Source organism: Mytilus trossulus, chromosome 2 (assembly GCF_036588685.1).
Source record: "Mytilus trossulus isolate FHL-02 chromosome 2, PNRI_Mtr1.1.1.hap1, whole genome shotgun sequence".
NCBI lineage: Eukaryota > Metazoa > Mollusca > Bivalvia > Mytilida > Mytilidae > Mytilus > Mytilus trossulus.
The window spans coordinates 1834801-1854976 of NC_086374.1; the positions used below are offsets into that span (position 1 = coordinate 1834801).

A 20176-nucleotide genomic window follows, 5' to 3' on the forward strand; every position below is an offset into this window, starting at 1 on the left:
CACAGAAAAGAAGAGAACGCTAGTTAGCTCAGTAAGAAAATTAAGAATTAACAAATTTGGTATGGTACATGGGGGCAATGCATGCATTGCAGGCGCTTTTTATTTGTCTTTGTATATTAAGCTTTACTGTTTTCTCAATTTTTATTAATATCCGTTTGGTGTTGCTCGGTATTTATGCATCCCGCCATTGTGTTATTGTGGTACGGTCATTTATTGTATTCTTGCCTTTATGTTTACTTACGTGATTTGTCTATAAAGTATCTAGTATAACCGTTTAGAGAGATACAAACGTCAATTAACTACTTCTGCTATACTTGTGATGGTATCCACATATAAAAGTTTTGTTGCTGTGAAAAATATTCCATTTGTTTCTATCAGTAAATGATCTATACATTATCTTAATCCATAAAGCCTGGTAAAAATTGAAAATAAACAAGACACATGTACTAAACTTTATAATTTTTGGCCATCCTAATTTGCATTCCAAAAAAAATCATTGTCTTATCGTGTTTTCTAAAAGGTTACATGACATATATTAAAGATATATAACATCTAGAAATAAATAATTTCTATAGTTGTAGTTTAATGCTTGAAAGTTTATGAACAAAAGAAACTGTATATCAGAATATTCAAGAATTAAAAATTCGATTCTATCAATGTTATACCAAATAACTTTAAATTGAAACTTTCTTACAAAACATGTAAAATAGAAACAACAAAATGAAAATAAACATGGAGAATTGAGGCTAAAATTTATTCAAGACATAAAAACAACTTAGAAAGCAACACAGATGCTCCTGAATAGTATGCAGAATTCACTCTACATATGGTGCATGTCGTGTCAACCAACTCAACAAATTTATGAACGAAATAAAGGTATGATTCCAACTTCACCTCTTGGTTACGAAGCTGCCTTGTGAGCAACAACTATACATCAAGGAAATCATGACAGGAAATTCATGCCCGGGAATATCATATTATTTGCATATTATTGTCAAAATGAAGAGCAAGAACGTTTTGGTCACGGTTTGGATTGGAAATAAGTGTAGTGCAATCTGAAAAAGAAATTGACAATAAAATGAACGAACTCCGTTGGAAATGCATCTACAATACTATATACGCAAAGTAGTAAAAACTAGTTTGTTAAACGAAAAATGTCATCGTTGCCAAACGGTAAAAGATGCTTAACATTTGCAACAATTATTTTTCAATTGCATTTCATCAGTTAAAACAAAGATATCAGCTCATATTATGAATGCTTGATTGATGAATAATGAACCCTTGAAAAATTTATGCTTTTGGGGGAAAACAATGGTCAATCGAACCAAAAACTTAAACATATATCTCTTTTCTAGATTTGAAAAATTGTACGTTGTGAAAAATTAGAAACAAAATGAATATATATGGAATGAAAATAGTATCCATAGATATTTTCCATCTTTGAAAATCTTTTTTATGCTTCCTGCTTCCCGTTCTAATTGTAAACGGGAAATCTTAGTCTGCATCCTGGGCAACTGAGGAAATTGTGAACACTTTTTGAATAAACGAGAATCTATTCAAGTTTTCCGTTATTTATTAAGAATGATTTCTCTTCATTAAAAACAAGAAATCATATGTTACAACTTAATGATAAAGCTAAGGACATTAAAATGCAAACACATCTGATTCAGTTCTGATTGTCTGTCCGGGTTTTGTAATACTGCTTGACCTATTTTGGGGATACAAAAGTTGTGTGTCACCAACAGCCTTATGCGGATGGATGAATTATTTGAATGTTGATTTTAAATTATTTTTCCCCCTTATATTTCAATTTTAATGATTCGGGCGTTCCTTGGGAAAGTAAATAAAAGAAAGAGCTTAAGGTGCTTAAAATCAAAGAAGGAACTTTTTTAACAATTAGTTGAAGATGGAAATGTTATGCAAGCACTTACAAGGTGGATTAAAAACTTATTGTAACATATTAAGCGCACTTTAAACGTAAGTGGGGAATAAACTGTCAATTAACTAGAAATGATTTTTCCTTTTGACATGTACTCTATATACACTATATGGAGGACATAAAGTTATATTCATTAACATATGGTAATGAACTATGCATCTGAGGCAGTAAGTACAGAGGACATTAAATGCTAATTTTCTGTTATAAATAGGCGACAACGAGAGTCATACCTCTTCGTTGTAAATAAATCAACACATCTTCTTAAGACTCACCGTAATTAACACCCCTTTGCTATACTTTATAGATAATAAACAGTAACTTCAACGAGCGACATATTGTAAAAACGGTTTGAAAAGTGTTTTATAAATGTTACAACATGAGTAATTATAGGCAAGACTGAATTTTATAACCGGAAATAATATATATCAAATGCACATTTAATGTCGAATAGCAAATTGAAACTTTAGATTTTAATGTTACTGATCTGATTGTTTAAAAGCATCCAATAGAAATATTTACCTACAAAACTAAATGTCATATTATATAGGTTTATATAAATTAGAAGATTTGGTTTGAGTGTCAATGAGACAACTCTTCATTCAAGTCCTATTCAAAAATAGGAACACTCAGAACAGAGAAATGCGTCAATAACAAATAACAAATAAGTACATTTCTACATGTAAAACACAAAAAATACACACTTAAAATTAGTTTACGACAGTACACAAGCACTGTAACAGCACTTTATAAAGAACACATAGCTGAGAGCTCTCAGCTATGTATTATTTAATTTATTATATTGAATGTCCTTTCATTATTGTCTTTAACAATTGAAATTCAATTCAAAGCTTTTAATTTTAGCGTCACGTACATAACAACGTTACGGGTATTCAAAATATCAACAGAAGTGAAGCAAGATGTTTTATTTTATTTTGTTTTGACAGTCAACTAAAACTAAAACAGTTATGTGCCAAAACGTGGAACTTATGCATGTATTTTTTTTTTATGTAAATTTAATTGATTGTTCTTTAAAAAATCGATTTTTGATTATTCTTCCCAGAGGGTGGCATTCAAACATATTGTATCCCGCTCAGCCATGGGATAAAGAAAATTGCCTCCGTCGTATTAGCATTTCAAAATATGCCATTTTAACGCGAAGTATAATAAAATAGACGTGTGACGTCACAGGTAAATTTCGAAAAATTTCATATGAAATTCGGATTAGTTTGTAATGATATTATTTCATGTACTTTCTAACCACGACAAGAATATTGCTATAGAATTGTGTAAGTAATGCTGTTATTATTTGTATTTTCTAACCATGTCGGTTTTTCCTCTAAATCAAACTTTGTAAAAAAAAATAAAAAAATCATGGGCATATAGTTGCTTTAAACTATGAAATGATAAAAAAAAATGAGCTGACTGCTTAATTTACTTTAATTTTATATACATATAGAAAATAGAACTAAAACCACTAACGATAAGACATAACCCAACATCAAACCAGAATAACAAATGAAAAGTCAAGAAGTTGACATTGAAAAATACAGTGAAAATTGTTTCTTAACTTAAGAAGCAGGACTGTATTCGGTTTGTGACTTTCGACAAATATTTATACCAAAATAGTCGACTGGTTGATTAAGACTATATCATATATATAATTTTATTTCCACAGGGGTGTGAATTTCCTCTGTTGTTTAATTGATTATACGATGTGGTTATAAGATTACATAACGTGTATGAAGTTAGGGAATTGAATGCGTGGTATATGAAAGAAATTGAGGCTTTTTTTAATCTTTAGAATAACAAATGTTATAGTGTTCTTCTTATATCTATTATATGCTTTCTAGTTAAAATAGTTTGGGGTTGAGTCCGGATTGTCCATATACCGTCTTTAAACACAAACATACAAGATGTAATTTACAGAGCTCTTACAAGGAAAACCCGAGTCGATAATGTGATTACCCAACTAAATGTACACAATGGTTTGAAAAAGTTTAAAGATAATGTTTCTTTACCAAAATACTCCAATCAAATGAAGGAATCAGAAAAACAAGAAAATAATAATAAGGTGAGAGCTCACTAGACGAAAAATAATGTGTGATTATGTATTACAAAAAAGGAGACCTTAACCGGAAGTTAAATTAAACAGACAACTTAATTGGCAGTAAAAATATCACGGGAAGACAAACCAGAGACAGACAAAACTTCACAGGAAACTACCATTTTAAGGAATACGAAATCCACCAAAACATGGATAAACCGTGGTAACTACGTCGCTGTACCGGTGGCATAAGTCGTGGTAAATAATTGTAGTTCTTAAAAATATAGAAAGACGCCTTCTTTTACTCAAAATGAAAAACAGATAATGACTGTGGTAGTGACAAAACAAATACATCAACAGATATTCAATGACAGTCAAAAACCGAAACTTGATAGCATCCGCAACAAATACGTGAAGAAATATAAAGGTACGAAAACAAATTGAATATCGTATCAACTAGGACGTATTTACTTCACATGCTGGTCTGCTGGAATGGTGATAAATAGAAATTGAAACCTTGGCACATCCCTGTTGTCGTATAAAATTGGGTTTTTAATGGATCCATAATGTCGATTTCTGGATGCAAGTAAATACATGAAGAAAACTTAAATATGGCTGTGATATCCTTCTTTCAAATAAATTGTATAGATGCAATCATCATTGTCTTCTAACTCTAAATTATTCAAAGTAAATCCAGGGTTTTTTTTATATTAAAAGGTAAACGCCTATATTTCTTGCAATATATTGTTACATAGGTGAATATTAATTTAAGTTAAAAAAAAAAAAACGAACGTAAACATTACGAATGAGGACGATTAATCACAGAAGTTTATGATATATTTTATCTTGTCCTGTTTGTCTGTTAATCACCCGGTCCCTAGGACTTACCATGTTCATATGACAGCTAGATGGTTTGATTCTCCATAAATCCTAAATAACGAGATCATTATAATCCAGCAATATGTCTAAATTATTGCTTATTTCTATTTCTTACGAGACGTTGCTTGTCATACGATAAGCAAGACTAATGGGTGAACTATCACATTCTCTGTTTATTGATAAGTTTTGATCAAGTGAGGATGTGGAGAGGACCTAACGATGTAAACCAATTATGTTAATCATACCTTTCTCGATTCTTTCTGGCAGTGAAATCCTATAGGAAGAAGAGAACGACTTTTACAAAAAAAATCTGCAAACTCGACTGCAACTGCATAAATGGACGAATTGTTCCTGTACTGCGTATTGTTTTACAAATACAATATTAATGTCAAAAACCCCATTTTACAGTTATAAGTAAAGTAATAAGCTTTGTTTATTTTGGTTCTTTTTCAGGGACGAATCATTCTTGTAAACAACGAGTAGTAATATACAAACTTTACTTGCATATAGAATATATATTTTCCAAACTCGTTAGGTATTCAAGTACCTCCGGGTGCGGGAATTTCTCGCTACATTGAAGACCTGTTGGTGACCTTCTGCTGTTGTTTTTTTTATTTCGTCGGGTTGTTGTCTCTTTGACACTTTCCCGATTTCCATTCTCAATTTTATTTTTCAATTCTATGCGTAATCCATCTCTAGTAAAGGGATTAAATTGAAGGTCATACGAATACGGATTCAATGAGGGCGAATTTTTCACTTGCAAGATAGATGTATCGATGCTAGAATTTCTATCAAATAAAACGGAAAAAAAACGAAATGCTTATCGTCTGTAAAATATCAGTTAAGAAAAAGTAATAATTGTGTAAAAAATCATTTAAATATTTTTGCACCATTGCACAATGGGAGTAATTCTTGTGTTGTCTATGGATGTGTCTTTTAATTCATGTACAAGTCTGATTATGATATGTATGTTTTAAAAAAACACTTTCTGTTTTTTTCTCTCGAATGTACAGATAAAAAGGCATCTGGAAACATACAAAAAATAATACAAAGACAGATAATAAATTGTTTTTTCCATGAATCGTTTTGTGGCATTGGCATTAACATCATAATATATGCTATATGTAACATAAATGATTGGAAATAAGTATAACAACAAAAATACCGAACGGCGAAGATATTTCAAAACGAAAACAAAATAGAAAGAAAGGAAAAAAACTCATCATAATGTACAAATTATTTATTTATTTTCTAGATCACAAAAATGATATACAGAAAAAACATATGGTTTGAGGATGATCTATTCTTGTATTTATTTATATGTGTTTCCAGATGCTCAAGTAACTGTATATTCAAATAAACAACAGAAAGTATATATTTACATTCATATGATGATCAGAAATAAACAGAAATAAAAACATATCCACAGATTTACTTACTGAGAAAAACTTACTTTTTCAACTAAATTTGATAGATAAAGAACAACTACCAACAATTAGAAAAGGTGTACGATGAAATCAATAACAAGAGATGTAGACTACAATGCAAACATAAGTTCTTGTTTGTTTATATGTCTTTCTGTTCTAAAGCCAAGAAAGTTACTTAATTATAAAAAAAACATAACAGAAGTCAACTTTGTAAAGGGAAGTGAAACGATGTAATTATTTATTACACAATACCCTTATACAAAACGAAAAAAAACCTAAAAGAAATATAATGATCAAATACAGTTTCCAACTATAAACAAGTCAAGCTTTAAATTATACTCATTATAAAAATATTTGCCATCCTTTTAAACAGAAACAATCACATATTTACCATTATTACCTTTTTCTTAAAATAACAAATTAAAACAACATATGACATGAGGCAGCTAATTACAATGACTTTGACTTTGACACTTTTTTCAATGTCTAAGGTAAAAGACATTGAGCACCCAAAACATAAACAATCATGTGAATATAATAAGAAAACGATGTGTAACAGTACACATATACGTCTCATTACACAACATCAAACATTTCCTGACAAAATGATGAATGTCTTACATTGCACTGTGTGTATTCTCTAGGCATCAATCAACAACTCCTGTTAACTATCAATGAATCGTTTACAACTGTCTTGGGAATCAGTTTATAAATATTATCAAATTTTCAAGGAACATCATAGCAATTTGAAACAAACCATCTACTTTTGGGAAATACATTAAATACTTATTCGTAGTTTAAACACGACTAAAATGTTCTATTATTTTCTCATCTGCAATGTAATCTTGTCGTATTTACATCGTGTACTCTACAATGTCATGTTTCTATACCATTTGCTCTGAAGTACAGTGATCAATAAAGATTGAATCCTAAATCAACATTTTCAGTCTTTTAATTTGGCACTTAGACACCTTGTTACTTCGGTGTTTCACCTTTCCCTGTATTTGACGTTGTAGTATCGATGATAGTGAGTTGATTTTTTTGTGTACTTTTTTTCAGTTTATTTTGTCAGAGATGATAACGGGAAGGTTTCAGAAATAAAAAAGCTAAATAAAAGAACGGAGTCACAATTTGACCTTCCAAACTACGATCTTTTTCAAAAGAAGCATTTGTTACAAATGTATATTACTTTCGTGAATATTGGAGGCAAATCTTTATAAAAGGATCAAGAGATGGGAAAGAAATAGACAACATATTATTTCAGTTAGCGTTTCTTTTCAAATGGTCCATACGATGAATTATACAACAATCATGTCCATCCAGTGAATGTTTAGTTAAAATCCTCTCATTTACTATGAGGTTAAATTTGTTATTCTCATCGGATTTTGTCTAAATGCTCAGTCCGTTTCTGTGTGTGTTACATTTTAATGGTGTGTCGTTGTTCTCCTCTTATATTTTATGCGTTTCTATAAGTTTTAGTTTGTTACTTCGATTTTATATTTTGTCCATAGATTTACGAGTTTTGAACAGCGGTATACTACTGTTGCCCTTATTTACTATATATTTTATAGCCATTCAATCCATTTTACCTATCGTGAAATCATTAGATATCTTCAAAGAATACACCGTTTTATATAAAATGATATTAACAAGAAAAAACCTGTAATAACGTCGACAATCGACATTTTTGCAATTTGTATTAAAAAATCTTGACTTCACGCCTGTCTGTGTTTATCTTTAGAAATAAGTTATCAAAGTGTTTTATTATTTGAAATGATAAAATGTAATTGAACATAAAAAGATAGTGTAAAAGATAAAAGCAATTAGCTGTTGAAAGTCTTTGAACATAGTAATACTTTTAAAACATACTTAAACAAAACAGTTGCATACTCATTATAAACTCATTGTAAAATGTTTATACAATAAAATTATAAATATATCAAGTATACTACATCAAGTTATAAGATTGTTTACATATGTTACTCCTGAATCATTTGGTCCATTTGTTTTTTTTTTATCTCAACAATGATTTATTTCAAATTTTAATTTGTTTACATGAAAATTTAACGCTATGTGTAGTGTAGTGGGACTGTCAAGCTCTGTTTCGGTTACAGAACTCTTGATAAAAAAAACTTGGGAGAATCCGTTGATGGCCTGTTACAAGGCTGGTTTCTTTTTTCTGTCTATTTTTCATCAGTGACAGTCGAAATTATCTGATGCTTTCCTTTCCGATTGACCGACTCTATTCACATGATCTAACTGTTGTGTTACTTTTTTTTTCTAATAAGCAATATTGTTTCTTTAACTGAATATTTTTAATCCCTTCAGTAATTTGTGAAAAGGAATTTCAGGCTATACGTTAATATTGATAAAACATATTTTTAAACGAATTTAAAGAAGGAGAAAACAGAGAGATAATTTTTACTCACCATTACGATATTATGTCATTCCGCTTAATAGATAGTCTGGCACAAACCACGCTTAAGTCATGATTTTCAACCGTAAGCTATAACTAACCCCTGTAGTTTTCATTATAAAATATAGAAACCTCATTGTTTTATGAATGAACATTTTGGATTGTAAAGGTGGTCATAAGTCCCTGTTGATTTCATTAAAAATAGGGGTGCTTTAAAATTAGAAATAAGGTTTCTGATTATGAAATATTTGGCCCGGAGAATCACTGAAGTGACGTCATTTATCTGCGACTGAGAATACAATTGCAGTTGTTTCTCTTACTCAGATTTCTATAGTAACATCTAAACGCCAAATGTTTCTGTCGGTAGATACATTCGATAAAGGGTGACGAGCTATGGGAAATGTTCATTCCATCCTTTAAGTGTTAACGATGCTTTCAAAGTACCTGTCGAGCAATGTCTTTTTCGCTGTTTATTGTCAGTGTTTCTTTTTCTTTGGATGCATCTTTTTATTTAAAAGTGCTTGTTTGTTGCTTTTGTTTTACACTATTGCTATATATTTTGATTAATTTAGAAGTTTTATGACCATTATTTCCTTTCACGACGACATGATTTGTATTTCTTTAAGGTTACAACAGTTGATTATTATGATTAATCGATTTATGACTTTTGAAGAGCGTTATACTACTGTTGCCTTTGTTTAGCACAATGCGAGGTTTACAGTCCTGTACACACAGAAAAAAAGGAAAGGAGATTTAACAATAACATGTTAGAGAGGTAGTTCTTTTCTATTTGACATGAAACAACAATTTGTTAAATTGCTGGTATTTATGTGTGAGAAGAAAGGTAACTCTAGATTTTTCATACAGTGGTGTCTTCTATTTCATGTTACAATATTGCAAATATTTGTTTACATTTCACCTAGATAGAATCTTGTACGGCTTCTGATTGGAATTACATTTAATCGAAACCTCATCCAATTAGTCTTAACTATTCCAGTATAACAAATTTATACTTCACAAAGTCTAGAAAATATATTCAATTTCTGCTCCTCGGAGCCATTATAAATTTTACCTTTTTCATCAGACGTTAAAAAAACACATTGTTTTTAAACTCTATTCAAATTTTTTTTTGCTATTATCAAAAAAATCATCATTCGCAAAAGACATTCTAGTAGCACACATAAGATGAACACTAATCGATTGAAGTTTACATAAATGTAATTACACACACAAATCACGGTTAAACATAATTTTCTTAGATCTAATACCGTTTTAGACGGATTTATGAGTTCTGAGCAGCGGTATACTACTGCTGTCTTTATTTACCAAGACTGTCCAGCTGTTTATTGATATGTTGGATCTCATGACAAAAATAATCACCTCTCAATATGTTTATATTTTCGTATGACGGTAACTGTTTGAAACAGAGGTCGTTGTAGTTATCACAACGATACTCATATGAACATACTCATTTCGTGTTGATGTATATCCAGATCATTCGAGTACGAAGTGAGTCACTGAATATTGGTATTTGTTTCTTTTCCACAAAGCCCGCGTCATTAAGAAGAATGAGTGGACAAGAGGCTCAAGGTCAGAAAAGGTACCCATTTAAAAAAGTATTTTCTGTGGACGTGTACCTTGTGAACTAGAACGTTAAAAAGTACACACCATTTATTTCGTATATTTCCTGTGTATATAGGGAAGAAAATAAAGAGTTGTGGTACATAATTAAAGGCAACAGTAGTATACCGCTGTTCAAAACTCATAAATCCATGGACAAAAAACAAAATCGGGGTAACAAACTAAAACCGAGGAAACGCATTAAATGTAAGAGAAGAACAACGACATAACACCGAAACGGACCAAGCATCAGACAAAACACTACGAGAATAACAAATATAACATGAAAACCAAATACATGAATTTGGGATAGACATGTACCGTGCCACGTCTTATCTCAATATCTCAAAAATGAGAGAAAACACAAACGACTCAACGTTAAAATGCAACACACTAATAAACGAACAATAATATAACAATGGCATGTGGTACAATTGCCATTATGACAATTATCTACTAGAGCTCAAATGAAATGGAATTAAACTATTATATGTCACTGTATGGTCTTCGTCAATTAGTAATACCTATACTGTAGTCAAACAAACCAATTTACAACAAAAAATAAGGCAGAAACAAACACTGTATAGGTTAACGTCCATCAGATAAAGTGTAAATTCGTCATAAACAGTATGAGAGGTGCATAACATTGTGCAATGCTAAAAGATAAGTAAACAGTATCGACCGGAGGTCGGATCGTGAGATATCATAACTGTTCATATATAGAAATATGTATGTATTTATGTTTTATTTTTTTAAAACAATTCCAATATTAAATAACGATCAATGAGTTTACATGAATCGTATCCAAATGTGCAAGATCTTTTAACACCATCACCGTAAAATTAGGATATGAAATCTCCTTTTTTAATAACAATTCTACAGGCACACCAAAAACTTCCTTAACAAATGTTGTTCATTTACTACATAAACTTTTCTTCACATTACCATGTAGACAACATTTAATCTACTATTAGTTGTCAGAGCTTGCATAAGTCATTGATAAACTGCAACATAAAATACTTCATAATCATTTATGATTTGTTTTTGAGTAAAATATTCAAATTAGTATACATAATGACAACAGTAGTTTACCGCTGTTCAAAAGTCATAAATCGTTAAACATATATAAACTTTATATAAAACTCAGATATAATGAAATTATTATCGCCCTAAAGATCATTGCAAGGATAAATAATTTCGATTAATATAAACGTTAGCGACATCTTATTGTAATAAGATTGCACAGTATGTACAGGTGGGGTAACTAAGTATAACCGAACGTTAGTCGCTTTGTGTAACAAACAATGGTGAATAAATAACCTCGTCTAGCAGTAAGAAAACTTGCTGCATGAAGTAAGTATGGTGTTAAATGGCTACGATATGTATACATACGCAAAGACGTCAAATCTGAGCGGGAAATTGAATTATAAAAGTTAACATCAGTTTACTTTAAAACATTTCGCAAATCTTCCCTTCAGTTCGGTTGAATCCCGTCTTTTATAAATGTTCTCCTTTCAGATATGAATATCATTTTGTTACAGTGTTGACAGATTACGAAGACATATCGATAGTGGAAGACGTGACTCTTTTATATGTGCTTTAGATGTATGATCATATACTTTTACAGTACGATATTCCAGTGCTTGCATTTCCTATCATGATTTTCTTGATAGAGGGTTACTGCTCACAAGGAAGCTATTAAACCAAGAGTTCCAAATAATGCAGTTGAAATCATCCCTTCGTTAATTTTACGGACGCCATCACGAGTTGGTTGACCGTTATGGAATAAACGTTTCACAAATGATATCGGATACGTCGTAACTACAATCCCCTTCCCTTTCATGAATGCGACCTACCGAATTAGACTATTTTCCGGATTTGAAATCACATAAGCAACACGACGGGTGCCACAGGTGGAGCAGGATCTGCTTATCCTTCCGGAGTACCTGAGATCACCCCTAGTTTTTTGTAGGGGTTCGTGTTGTTTATTCTTTAGTTTTCAATGTTGTGTCATGTGTACTATTGTTTTTCTGTTTGTCTTTTTTCATTTTTAGCCATGGCGTTGTCGGTTTGTTTTGGATTTATGAGTTTGACTGTCCCTGTGGTATCTTTCATCCCTCTTTTATGCCGTATTTATTCTTCAGATAACTTCCCCGTCTCTTATATGTGCTATTGACATCATCAAATTACAGATAGTTGCCGCTCGAAACAATGTGAGAGGTCTTCTAAACTTCATTGGGATGAGTGTTATTTAAATCTTTGTATAAACTCATATATTTGCTCAATTTCACATCGTTGTAACTATTATATATGGATACATTGTTAGAGTTTGGTAAATATTCTTTTTAACATAAGCTAAATCATCATAGTATATAAATAACACATAGCTGAGTGGTGATAGAGCAGATTGGTACCCCGATGCAATGTTAAAAATGCTTTTTCAAGGGATACCACTCTCTATCACCCTCTCAGCTATGTGTTATTTAATTTATTATACTGAATGTCCGATTAATATTGTCTTTACAGATGGTATTTATATAAAAGTATTATCTATGACCTCGCGTACATAACAACTTTACGGGTATTAGAAAAATAAACAGAAATGAAGCAAGATGTGTCGGGGTTTTTTTGACAGTCAAATAATAGAATATGAGCCAAAACGTAGAACTTGAGCATTGTTTTAATAACTTGATGTAAATTCAATCCATTGTTCTATATTATCGAGTTTTGGTTGGCTTAGACGAGAGGGTGACATTCAAAATCATTGACACCCGTCCAGCCATGTGATAGAGTAAATTATCACCCTCGTATCAGCCATTCAAAATATGGCATTTTAACATAAAGTATAAAAATAAAATTTGAAATACGGTTTATACGGTTAATTCAGTGCAATGCAAAACAGTAAAATACATAGGACAGTTAGCTCTCATCAAAAGTCAGATCAGAGGACCAAAAAAACAAATAAAAACTAAACAAAATACTTTTCACTATATATGAAAATTAGGAAGATTATTTGACATTTCCTAAAAGGGAGCTTAAAAAACTGATAATCAATTGACAGTCTTATGTATAACGTTATAAGTTGCTATGATGAGACTGAAAAATATAAGTTTTTTTTAAATTTTAATCGATATGGTAAAAACTAAACAATATAAATTTGAACACATAGTATTCGATATCGTTACCACCAGAAAAACATTCCGATGATTGTACCCTGTTATTTACACTATTTCGTTTATCATATTTATAGAGGAAATAGTGGTTATACTGTTCTTGTTTAAATTCAAAAATTAGTTTTGATCAAAGCTGTGTCTCTGGGGATTACACAAGTATGTTGCGATGAAGCCGGTGGATATCTATGGCACTGTAGTTTAGCAGGCCATCGGAGACCACCATACAACGTTATATACGTTGTTTCACATTTACCTCGGACTTCCTCGCACAGTTCCCGACAAGGCAAGGTAAACGGGTTGCTGGCGATGCAGTATGGTCTAAATACTCCACAAATCAAAAACCACAGATCATCATGACACTGAGAGTCAGCTAGTCTCTGATATTGCTCAAGTTCCGTCAGGATTTCTGTTTCCCGGCTTTGGTGAAACATGTTTGGTAAGGTACCGATATCAAAGGTTAAGTTCTGACACATTGGAAATGTATTCTTCTGACAATAAGCGTATATTGGTTGCCTCTTTTTCTTCAGCCTAGGGTATGGCTTCAAACAATTATTTTGCTTCTTACGTTTAAGTCCCTTGCATTTTAGTTTTCTTGGCCATTTCGTTCCGAGACTTTTCATATCCTTACTACAGCCTTTCTTGGAATAAAAGCAAGTTTCTTTACATGGTAATTCTATTTTTGTTGTGTTTCCTTTAGTTGTACATTTTGGTACTGTTAGTCCACAGGCAAATAATCTCAAATTGTCAGAGCAACCTCTGTCCATAAAAGGCCAAATAGGTTCCAGAAACCTAAAAAATGGCGAAAAATGAATATTAAGTATTTTTCAAATCTTGTTTTCTGTAAGTTATATTAATGCACATTTAAAATTAGTAACTATATACTTCATTTCAAAGTATTGTTTTTACTTTATTTATGAACTATTTGATTATAGAAATCTCATGGTATGGTAAGCGTACTGACCACGCATTTAGAAAGATATATGTTACAGAGGCTAATAAAATTTTCAAGAAAATGAGAAAAATATAATGTCTTAAACATGTTATTTATATAAGTTAGTTACCTGTAAACTTGTCGTTGGTGTTTATGTCCAAAACGATTTGGCAGCTTTGTGTGAGTATATCCAATGAGACCACGACACATTGGAAGCATAATTTCTTCACAGGAATCATCAGCGGCACCTGATTCAAAAACCAAAAAAAACAATGTCAATATGACTGCCGTCAACGCCATTTTGATGAACCTTTGTGAATGAAGAATGTTCTATTTGGTAAATTATTGTTTAAACCTAAAGTGGCTCTTAAGAGGTTAAATCGGAAACGTAGAAAATTCTGATGGCCTCTTAAAGATCCTAATTACGTGACATAAATATTTTGTACTAGAACACCTCTTAACTACATACATTTTTCTTACCGCAATGATTTTGTCTAGACACCAATGAAACAACAGATGACCACATCATGACTTTTTAAAAGTTGAAACCATTCTAAAACAAAATAACAAAGATATATAGAAGAACCCACTGTGACAGCAAATCCCTCTACTTAAAAAAACAATCAATAAAACAAAAATACAATTAAACAATAAGGAACAAATAAAAGACTTCTCACTAGACATCTTATACGTTCAGGTATTTCACATTTTTTTATGAAAATATTCTTTATAAAGCACAAAAATGTCAGTATTCTCCTCATAAACTAACAAAACCTTTAAATAGACTTGTTAAAAGGTGATATAGTTACTATACTGTTGTCAGGTCATTAAAGATTGCATATTTTGGCTTTAACATTGATTCACTGATAGGGTCTTTGCATCGGAACTAAACACATTTATTTCTAAAAAAAAACAGTTGTTGGCATGACACGGGTTATGTTCTTCTCAAATATATTATGATAGTATGATACTAAACCCCTAACGGGAGGGATTGTACCTGATATTCATATGATGAAGACATACTCTTTCAATCAGTTTAATTGAGGTCTGGAGCTGGCATGTCAGTTAACTGCTAGTAGTCTGTTGTTATTTATGTATAATTATTGTCATTTTATTTATTTTCTTTTGATACATCTTTTGACATCGGACTCGGACTTCTCTTGAACTGAATTTTAATGTGCGTATTGTTATTCTTTTACTTTTCTACATTGGCTAGAGGTATATGGGGAGGGTTGAGATCTCATAAACATGTTTAACCCCGCCGCAATTTTGTGCCTGTCCCAAGTCAGGAGCCTCTGGCCTTTGTTAGTCTTGTATGATTTTAAATTTTAGTTTCTTGTGTATAATTCGGAGTTTAGTATGACGTCAATTATCACTGTACTATTATGCATATTTTTTGGGGGCCAGCTGAAGGACACCTACGGGTGCGGGAATTCTCGCTACATTGAAGACCCATTAGTTGCCTTCGGCTGTTGTCTGCTCTATGGTCGGGTGGTTGTCGCTTTGACATATTCACCATTTCCTTTCTCAATTTTATTCAAACTAGTGAGAACTTTTGTTGTCAAATTTATATCGTATTATATCTAGTTTTCGTTTTTAACATCAATTTGTCAACAAGTATAATGTATAACAATGTTATCATCCTAAAAAAAACATATGTTCTTGTTTTTGAAGGCATTCAAAACGCTGACTCAAAGTCAAAATATTCCAGATAACTAAAACATCAGTTATAAAAAAAAAAAAAAAAATTTGCATTGGATGCACGAGTTCTAAAATGTTCAACAGATAATTGAACTTAGTGTTTGCATACATGCCAAATTTTCAAGACGCCAATGGGGGGTTTTGCATGCAAGAGGGCTTCAATAGTCCTAAAAATACTTCAAAGAGGTCTTCAAATATATTTTTATGTTGGTTTGGGCCTTTTTCATAATTTGAAAAGCCCCTAGCTATTGTTGAATCAACTGTTTTGTTTAAAATTATGGACAAAATTGCTCATTCAAAATTACAATTTGGGAGCTCTATTGGGGAAAACCCAGAAAATAGTGACAGTTGTCAGGTATGTGTTTCAAAAATCTTACCCACACTTTGTAAACATTTACTTAAATCTTTTATAAGTATAACAAACTAACTGCATAAATATTCATTAAGGGGTTTAAGTATGCACGTAAATACTTGTTGAGATTTCCGTCCCTACTTGATCTACTTTTGATTATAATTATATAAAGTAGTTCAAACAGCGGTCAACATGTCAGACATAAAAACATTCTACTCACTTAATTCAAGTGTATAGATTTAAACTAGTTACTTTGGGACAGGACACTATTTTTATCCTCCCCTTTTTTCCAAGATCAGTTTTTTTTTTTGTATGGATTTAACAGTCCAAAAAAGGAGACATTCAAAAAGCCGAAAATTTTGAATGCAGAGTGAAAATGTCCTTGCCACATTAGGAAGTTTGCAAAGGTAGTATCTGCTGATATGATTGTTAATGAGACAGCTATCTACCAGGTTCCAAATGAATGTAAAAGAATATGACATAATTCTCCTGGTTATCGTTATTTTCAAAGATGGGAATCACTTGATTGGCCAATCGGTTAAGGGCACGAAAGTGACGTCATGACGCAGACACAATGGATTAAAATCAAAAGGATAACGATTGTGATTGTTTATATCCTAATTTTCATTTATTTTTCTGAAGGTAATTTGATCATTTATTTGTTTGCACGCTATCATTAAATCAATATCTACCTAAAGTGTGGTTTTCTATTAGTAATTTATGAACTTATCACAGATTATGTAAGCTAAAAGACTGTTCGATGCCGGAGAAATCTCTATTAAAAAATGGGAAAATCCCATGCAATCAATGTTTATAACGTCAAAATAGATATATGAAAGTAAGTTATTTTTTACTTCTTCTTATCCTTAATTTAAATTTGTGGGGTTAAACATATTGGACGGATCTCAATCCCCCCAAACCTGGGACAGTGGTGTAACAGTTCAACATAAAATCGAGCTATAAAAAAAATCAGATGAAAAAAGGTTTTCACCAGAGGGACAAATAGAAATACATCCAACGAAAAAAAACCAAAGTGGACGTGACCGGGTACTTGTACATCCCAACAACAAAAGGACACTGAGTACTGATCTAAGAGTACTCGCAGTTACTGACAGCTAGTTCAAAGCCACTAGATATAACAGCATATAAATACAAATCATGCATCTAGGACTTAACAGTTGGGTATGTGAAGATTTGAAAAATAAAATGTGTAAAAATTTGTGATTTATGCCCTCCCCACGTAGGAAGGGGCATCAATTGTTACCCTTATCCGTCAGTTCAAAAATTATTTTCTTTTCTCCTACTTAAGTTTGCCTCAACCAAATTATATGAAACTGATACACAACGCTTATTACCACAAAACACAGATCAAATTCGAATATGGGTTGCTTCACTTTTAACGTTCTAGAGTTATGTCCCTTTATATATCGAAAACTTGCTGAAATTTTCGTTTGTAATCTTACTTTAGTTTGCCTCGACCAAATGATATCAAATGTATACACAATATCCACAATGCTTATTACCACACAACTCAATATAAGTTCGAATCTGGGTGAATTTTTCGTTTCCGGTCTACATTGAGATTTATGATATTTATTAATTTCAAGTTTTAATATTGTTAATAACGCGCACGACAGGAATTTTGACGATTTACATTAAACAATCTTCATTCTGAATTAACATTCTAAAACGTATTTGAGAAATGCAAAATAAAATTGAGAATGGAAATGGGGAATGTGTCAAAGCGACAACAACCCTACCATTGAGCAGACAACAGCCGAAGGCCACAGTCTTCAAAAAGTCACACATGCAGAATATAATAAGCAATGCACGAAATCGTAAAATATCAACATTTAAGGACGGACGGCATCTAATTAACTTTCAGAGAATATTGATTTGTCTGTGACCTTTGTGACCTTTGAAAACCTATCATTAACACGTGCAAAGCTAAATGACAAATTTATGTAAAAAATATATTATCTCATTACATGTATTAAACTGTAAAATAATAATTGTGTTTTTGCTTGTCGAGGAGTAAAGGAAATCGACCTCATTCTTCATTGTTTCACCTTAATTTAACCTTTTTCAAATATAACTAAACTTGTAGACTAGATGTGCAGGGGAAGATCAGGAAATTTTCATATGAAGGGTTCCCTGACTGATATAACTTGGAAGTTACCGTAGCCAGTTGGAGTCCCGAAATAATCAAGCACATTTCCCCCACTAAAGACCCTGTAATCACTTTTTTTTTTTAAATCAGCCTCTGATGCGCTTTCATTTCCAAATAAGTGCAAATACAATGCCGCCTACATTTGAACCTTTCTGAGGTCAATTATAAAAGAGGGGCGAAAGATACCAGAGTGACAGTCAAACTCATAGATCGAGAAAAAAAACTGACAACACCATGGCTAAAAATGAAATAAGAACAAATAGACAAACAAAAGTACACAAGACAACACAACCCCCACCAAAAACTGGGGTGATGTGGTGTGCTCCGGATGGTTAAGCATGCAGATACTGCTCCAGATGTGGCACTCATCGAGTTGCTCATGCAAATGTCATGCACGTCTGTAATATATGTGCAAGTTTTGGGTTTTTTTTCGTAAATTTATATCCCATTTGGTGAAAGTTTAATGTATGTGCATGAATGTGTAATTCCTACTCAATATCGAATCCGGGTGCTGTTGTTATAGTTTCTGTTCATCATGGGTAATCTAGCCAATCAATGCTCGAGCACATGTAACTAATCTTAAAATATTTTTATGTATTTTTTATTTTTAAATATTTCTATATTGTTGATATTTATCAAATAAATAACTGCAAAGGCGAATTCTAAATATGGACGTTAGAACCCAGAGCGAACGGCCTTATAGGGTGAACGGACTTGGACGAGCAAGACCGAGGGCGAACATGTCCTAGATTATTGCCAGCATAACTGTTTCCCTGTAGAAATGAGAAACCATCATCACCAACAGTTGTATATAAGTTGAAAAACATTACGTCGTTGTCCAATCATTAATCAATATTTTAATTAGATTAATTATTAATGAATATATCGTTCTTGATTGACAGGTACTATAATTTTAATTTTAATTGTTTTTGGCAAAAATAGTCTCGGCCGCCATTTTTTTATGATAATGAATTCTTTTATCAAAATTATATGACTCGATTGTTTGGAGTACAATTAGCTACGGAGCGGCAGTGTGGGGATATAGACCATTTTCATGTATAAATTCGATACAAAAATAATTCGTTTTTATATGGGAGTCGGACGGTATACACCTAATGTAGCAGTGAATGGAGATTCAGCCTGGAAACCACTTTGTGTAAGGCAGTGGCGAATCAATCATTGGAATCGTTTAAGGTATATGAACACTGATCGACTTAATAAAAGAATCCATAACTGGGCGGAACATAGTTTTAGGCGGTATAAAGCATGTAAAAATTCAAATTATAGACTTTATCAGCAGTTTGAATTGTGTAATATTAGTGACTGGTATAATGACACGAACATTCACAAAACTACGGTGTTAGCCAAAATAGAAGATAAACTTTTAACCGATTTTAAAACTAAGTGGACGGAAGATCTCCATAGAGTTTCTGCAAGACGTATGGATGGTGGTTGTAACAAATTAAGGACATATAGAACATTTAAGACCGAAATTAGTTGTGAACTTTATTTAAAAACACTTTT

General features: G+C 31.9%; 1 protein-coding gene across 1 annotated transcript; it reads right to left on the reverse strand.

Moving 5' to 3' along the window:
- Window positions 1-13601: 13601 nt before the first annotated feature.
- LOC134706226 (frizzled-5-like) lies at window positions 13602-14786 on the reverse strand. Its single transcript, XM_063564973.1, has 2 exons — window positions 14560-14786; window positions 13602-14287 (listed from the first exon to the last, which is right to left on the reverse strand). The coding sequence occupies exons 1-2, from the start codon at window positions 14727-14729 to the stop codon at window positions 13609-13611; spliced, it is 849 nt and encodes a 282-aa protein (XP_063421043.1). The 5' UTR covers window positions 14730-14786; the 3' UTR covers window positions 13602-13608.
- Window positions 14787-20176: the final 5390 nt, after the last annotated feature.

What these genes read in the sequence shown, in the direction of transcription:
- LOC134706226 (XM_063564973.1), bottom strand. Translation starts at nt 14,729, where the DNA reads ATGGCGTTGACGGCAGTCATATTGACATTGTTTTTTTTGGTTTTTGAA. An exon ending in CACCAACGACAAGTTTACAG is followed by an intron (nt 14,288 to 14,559) that starts GTAACTAACTTA and finishes GCCATTTTTTAG; the next exon opens with GTTTCTGGAACCTATTTGGC.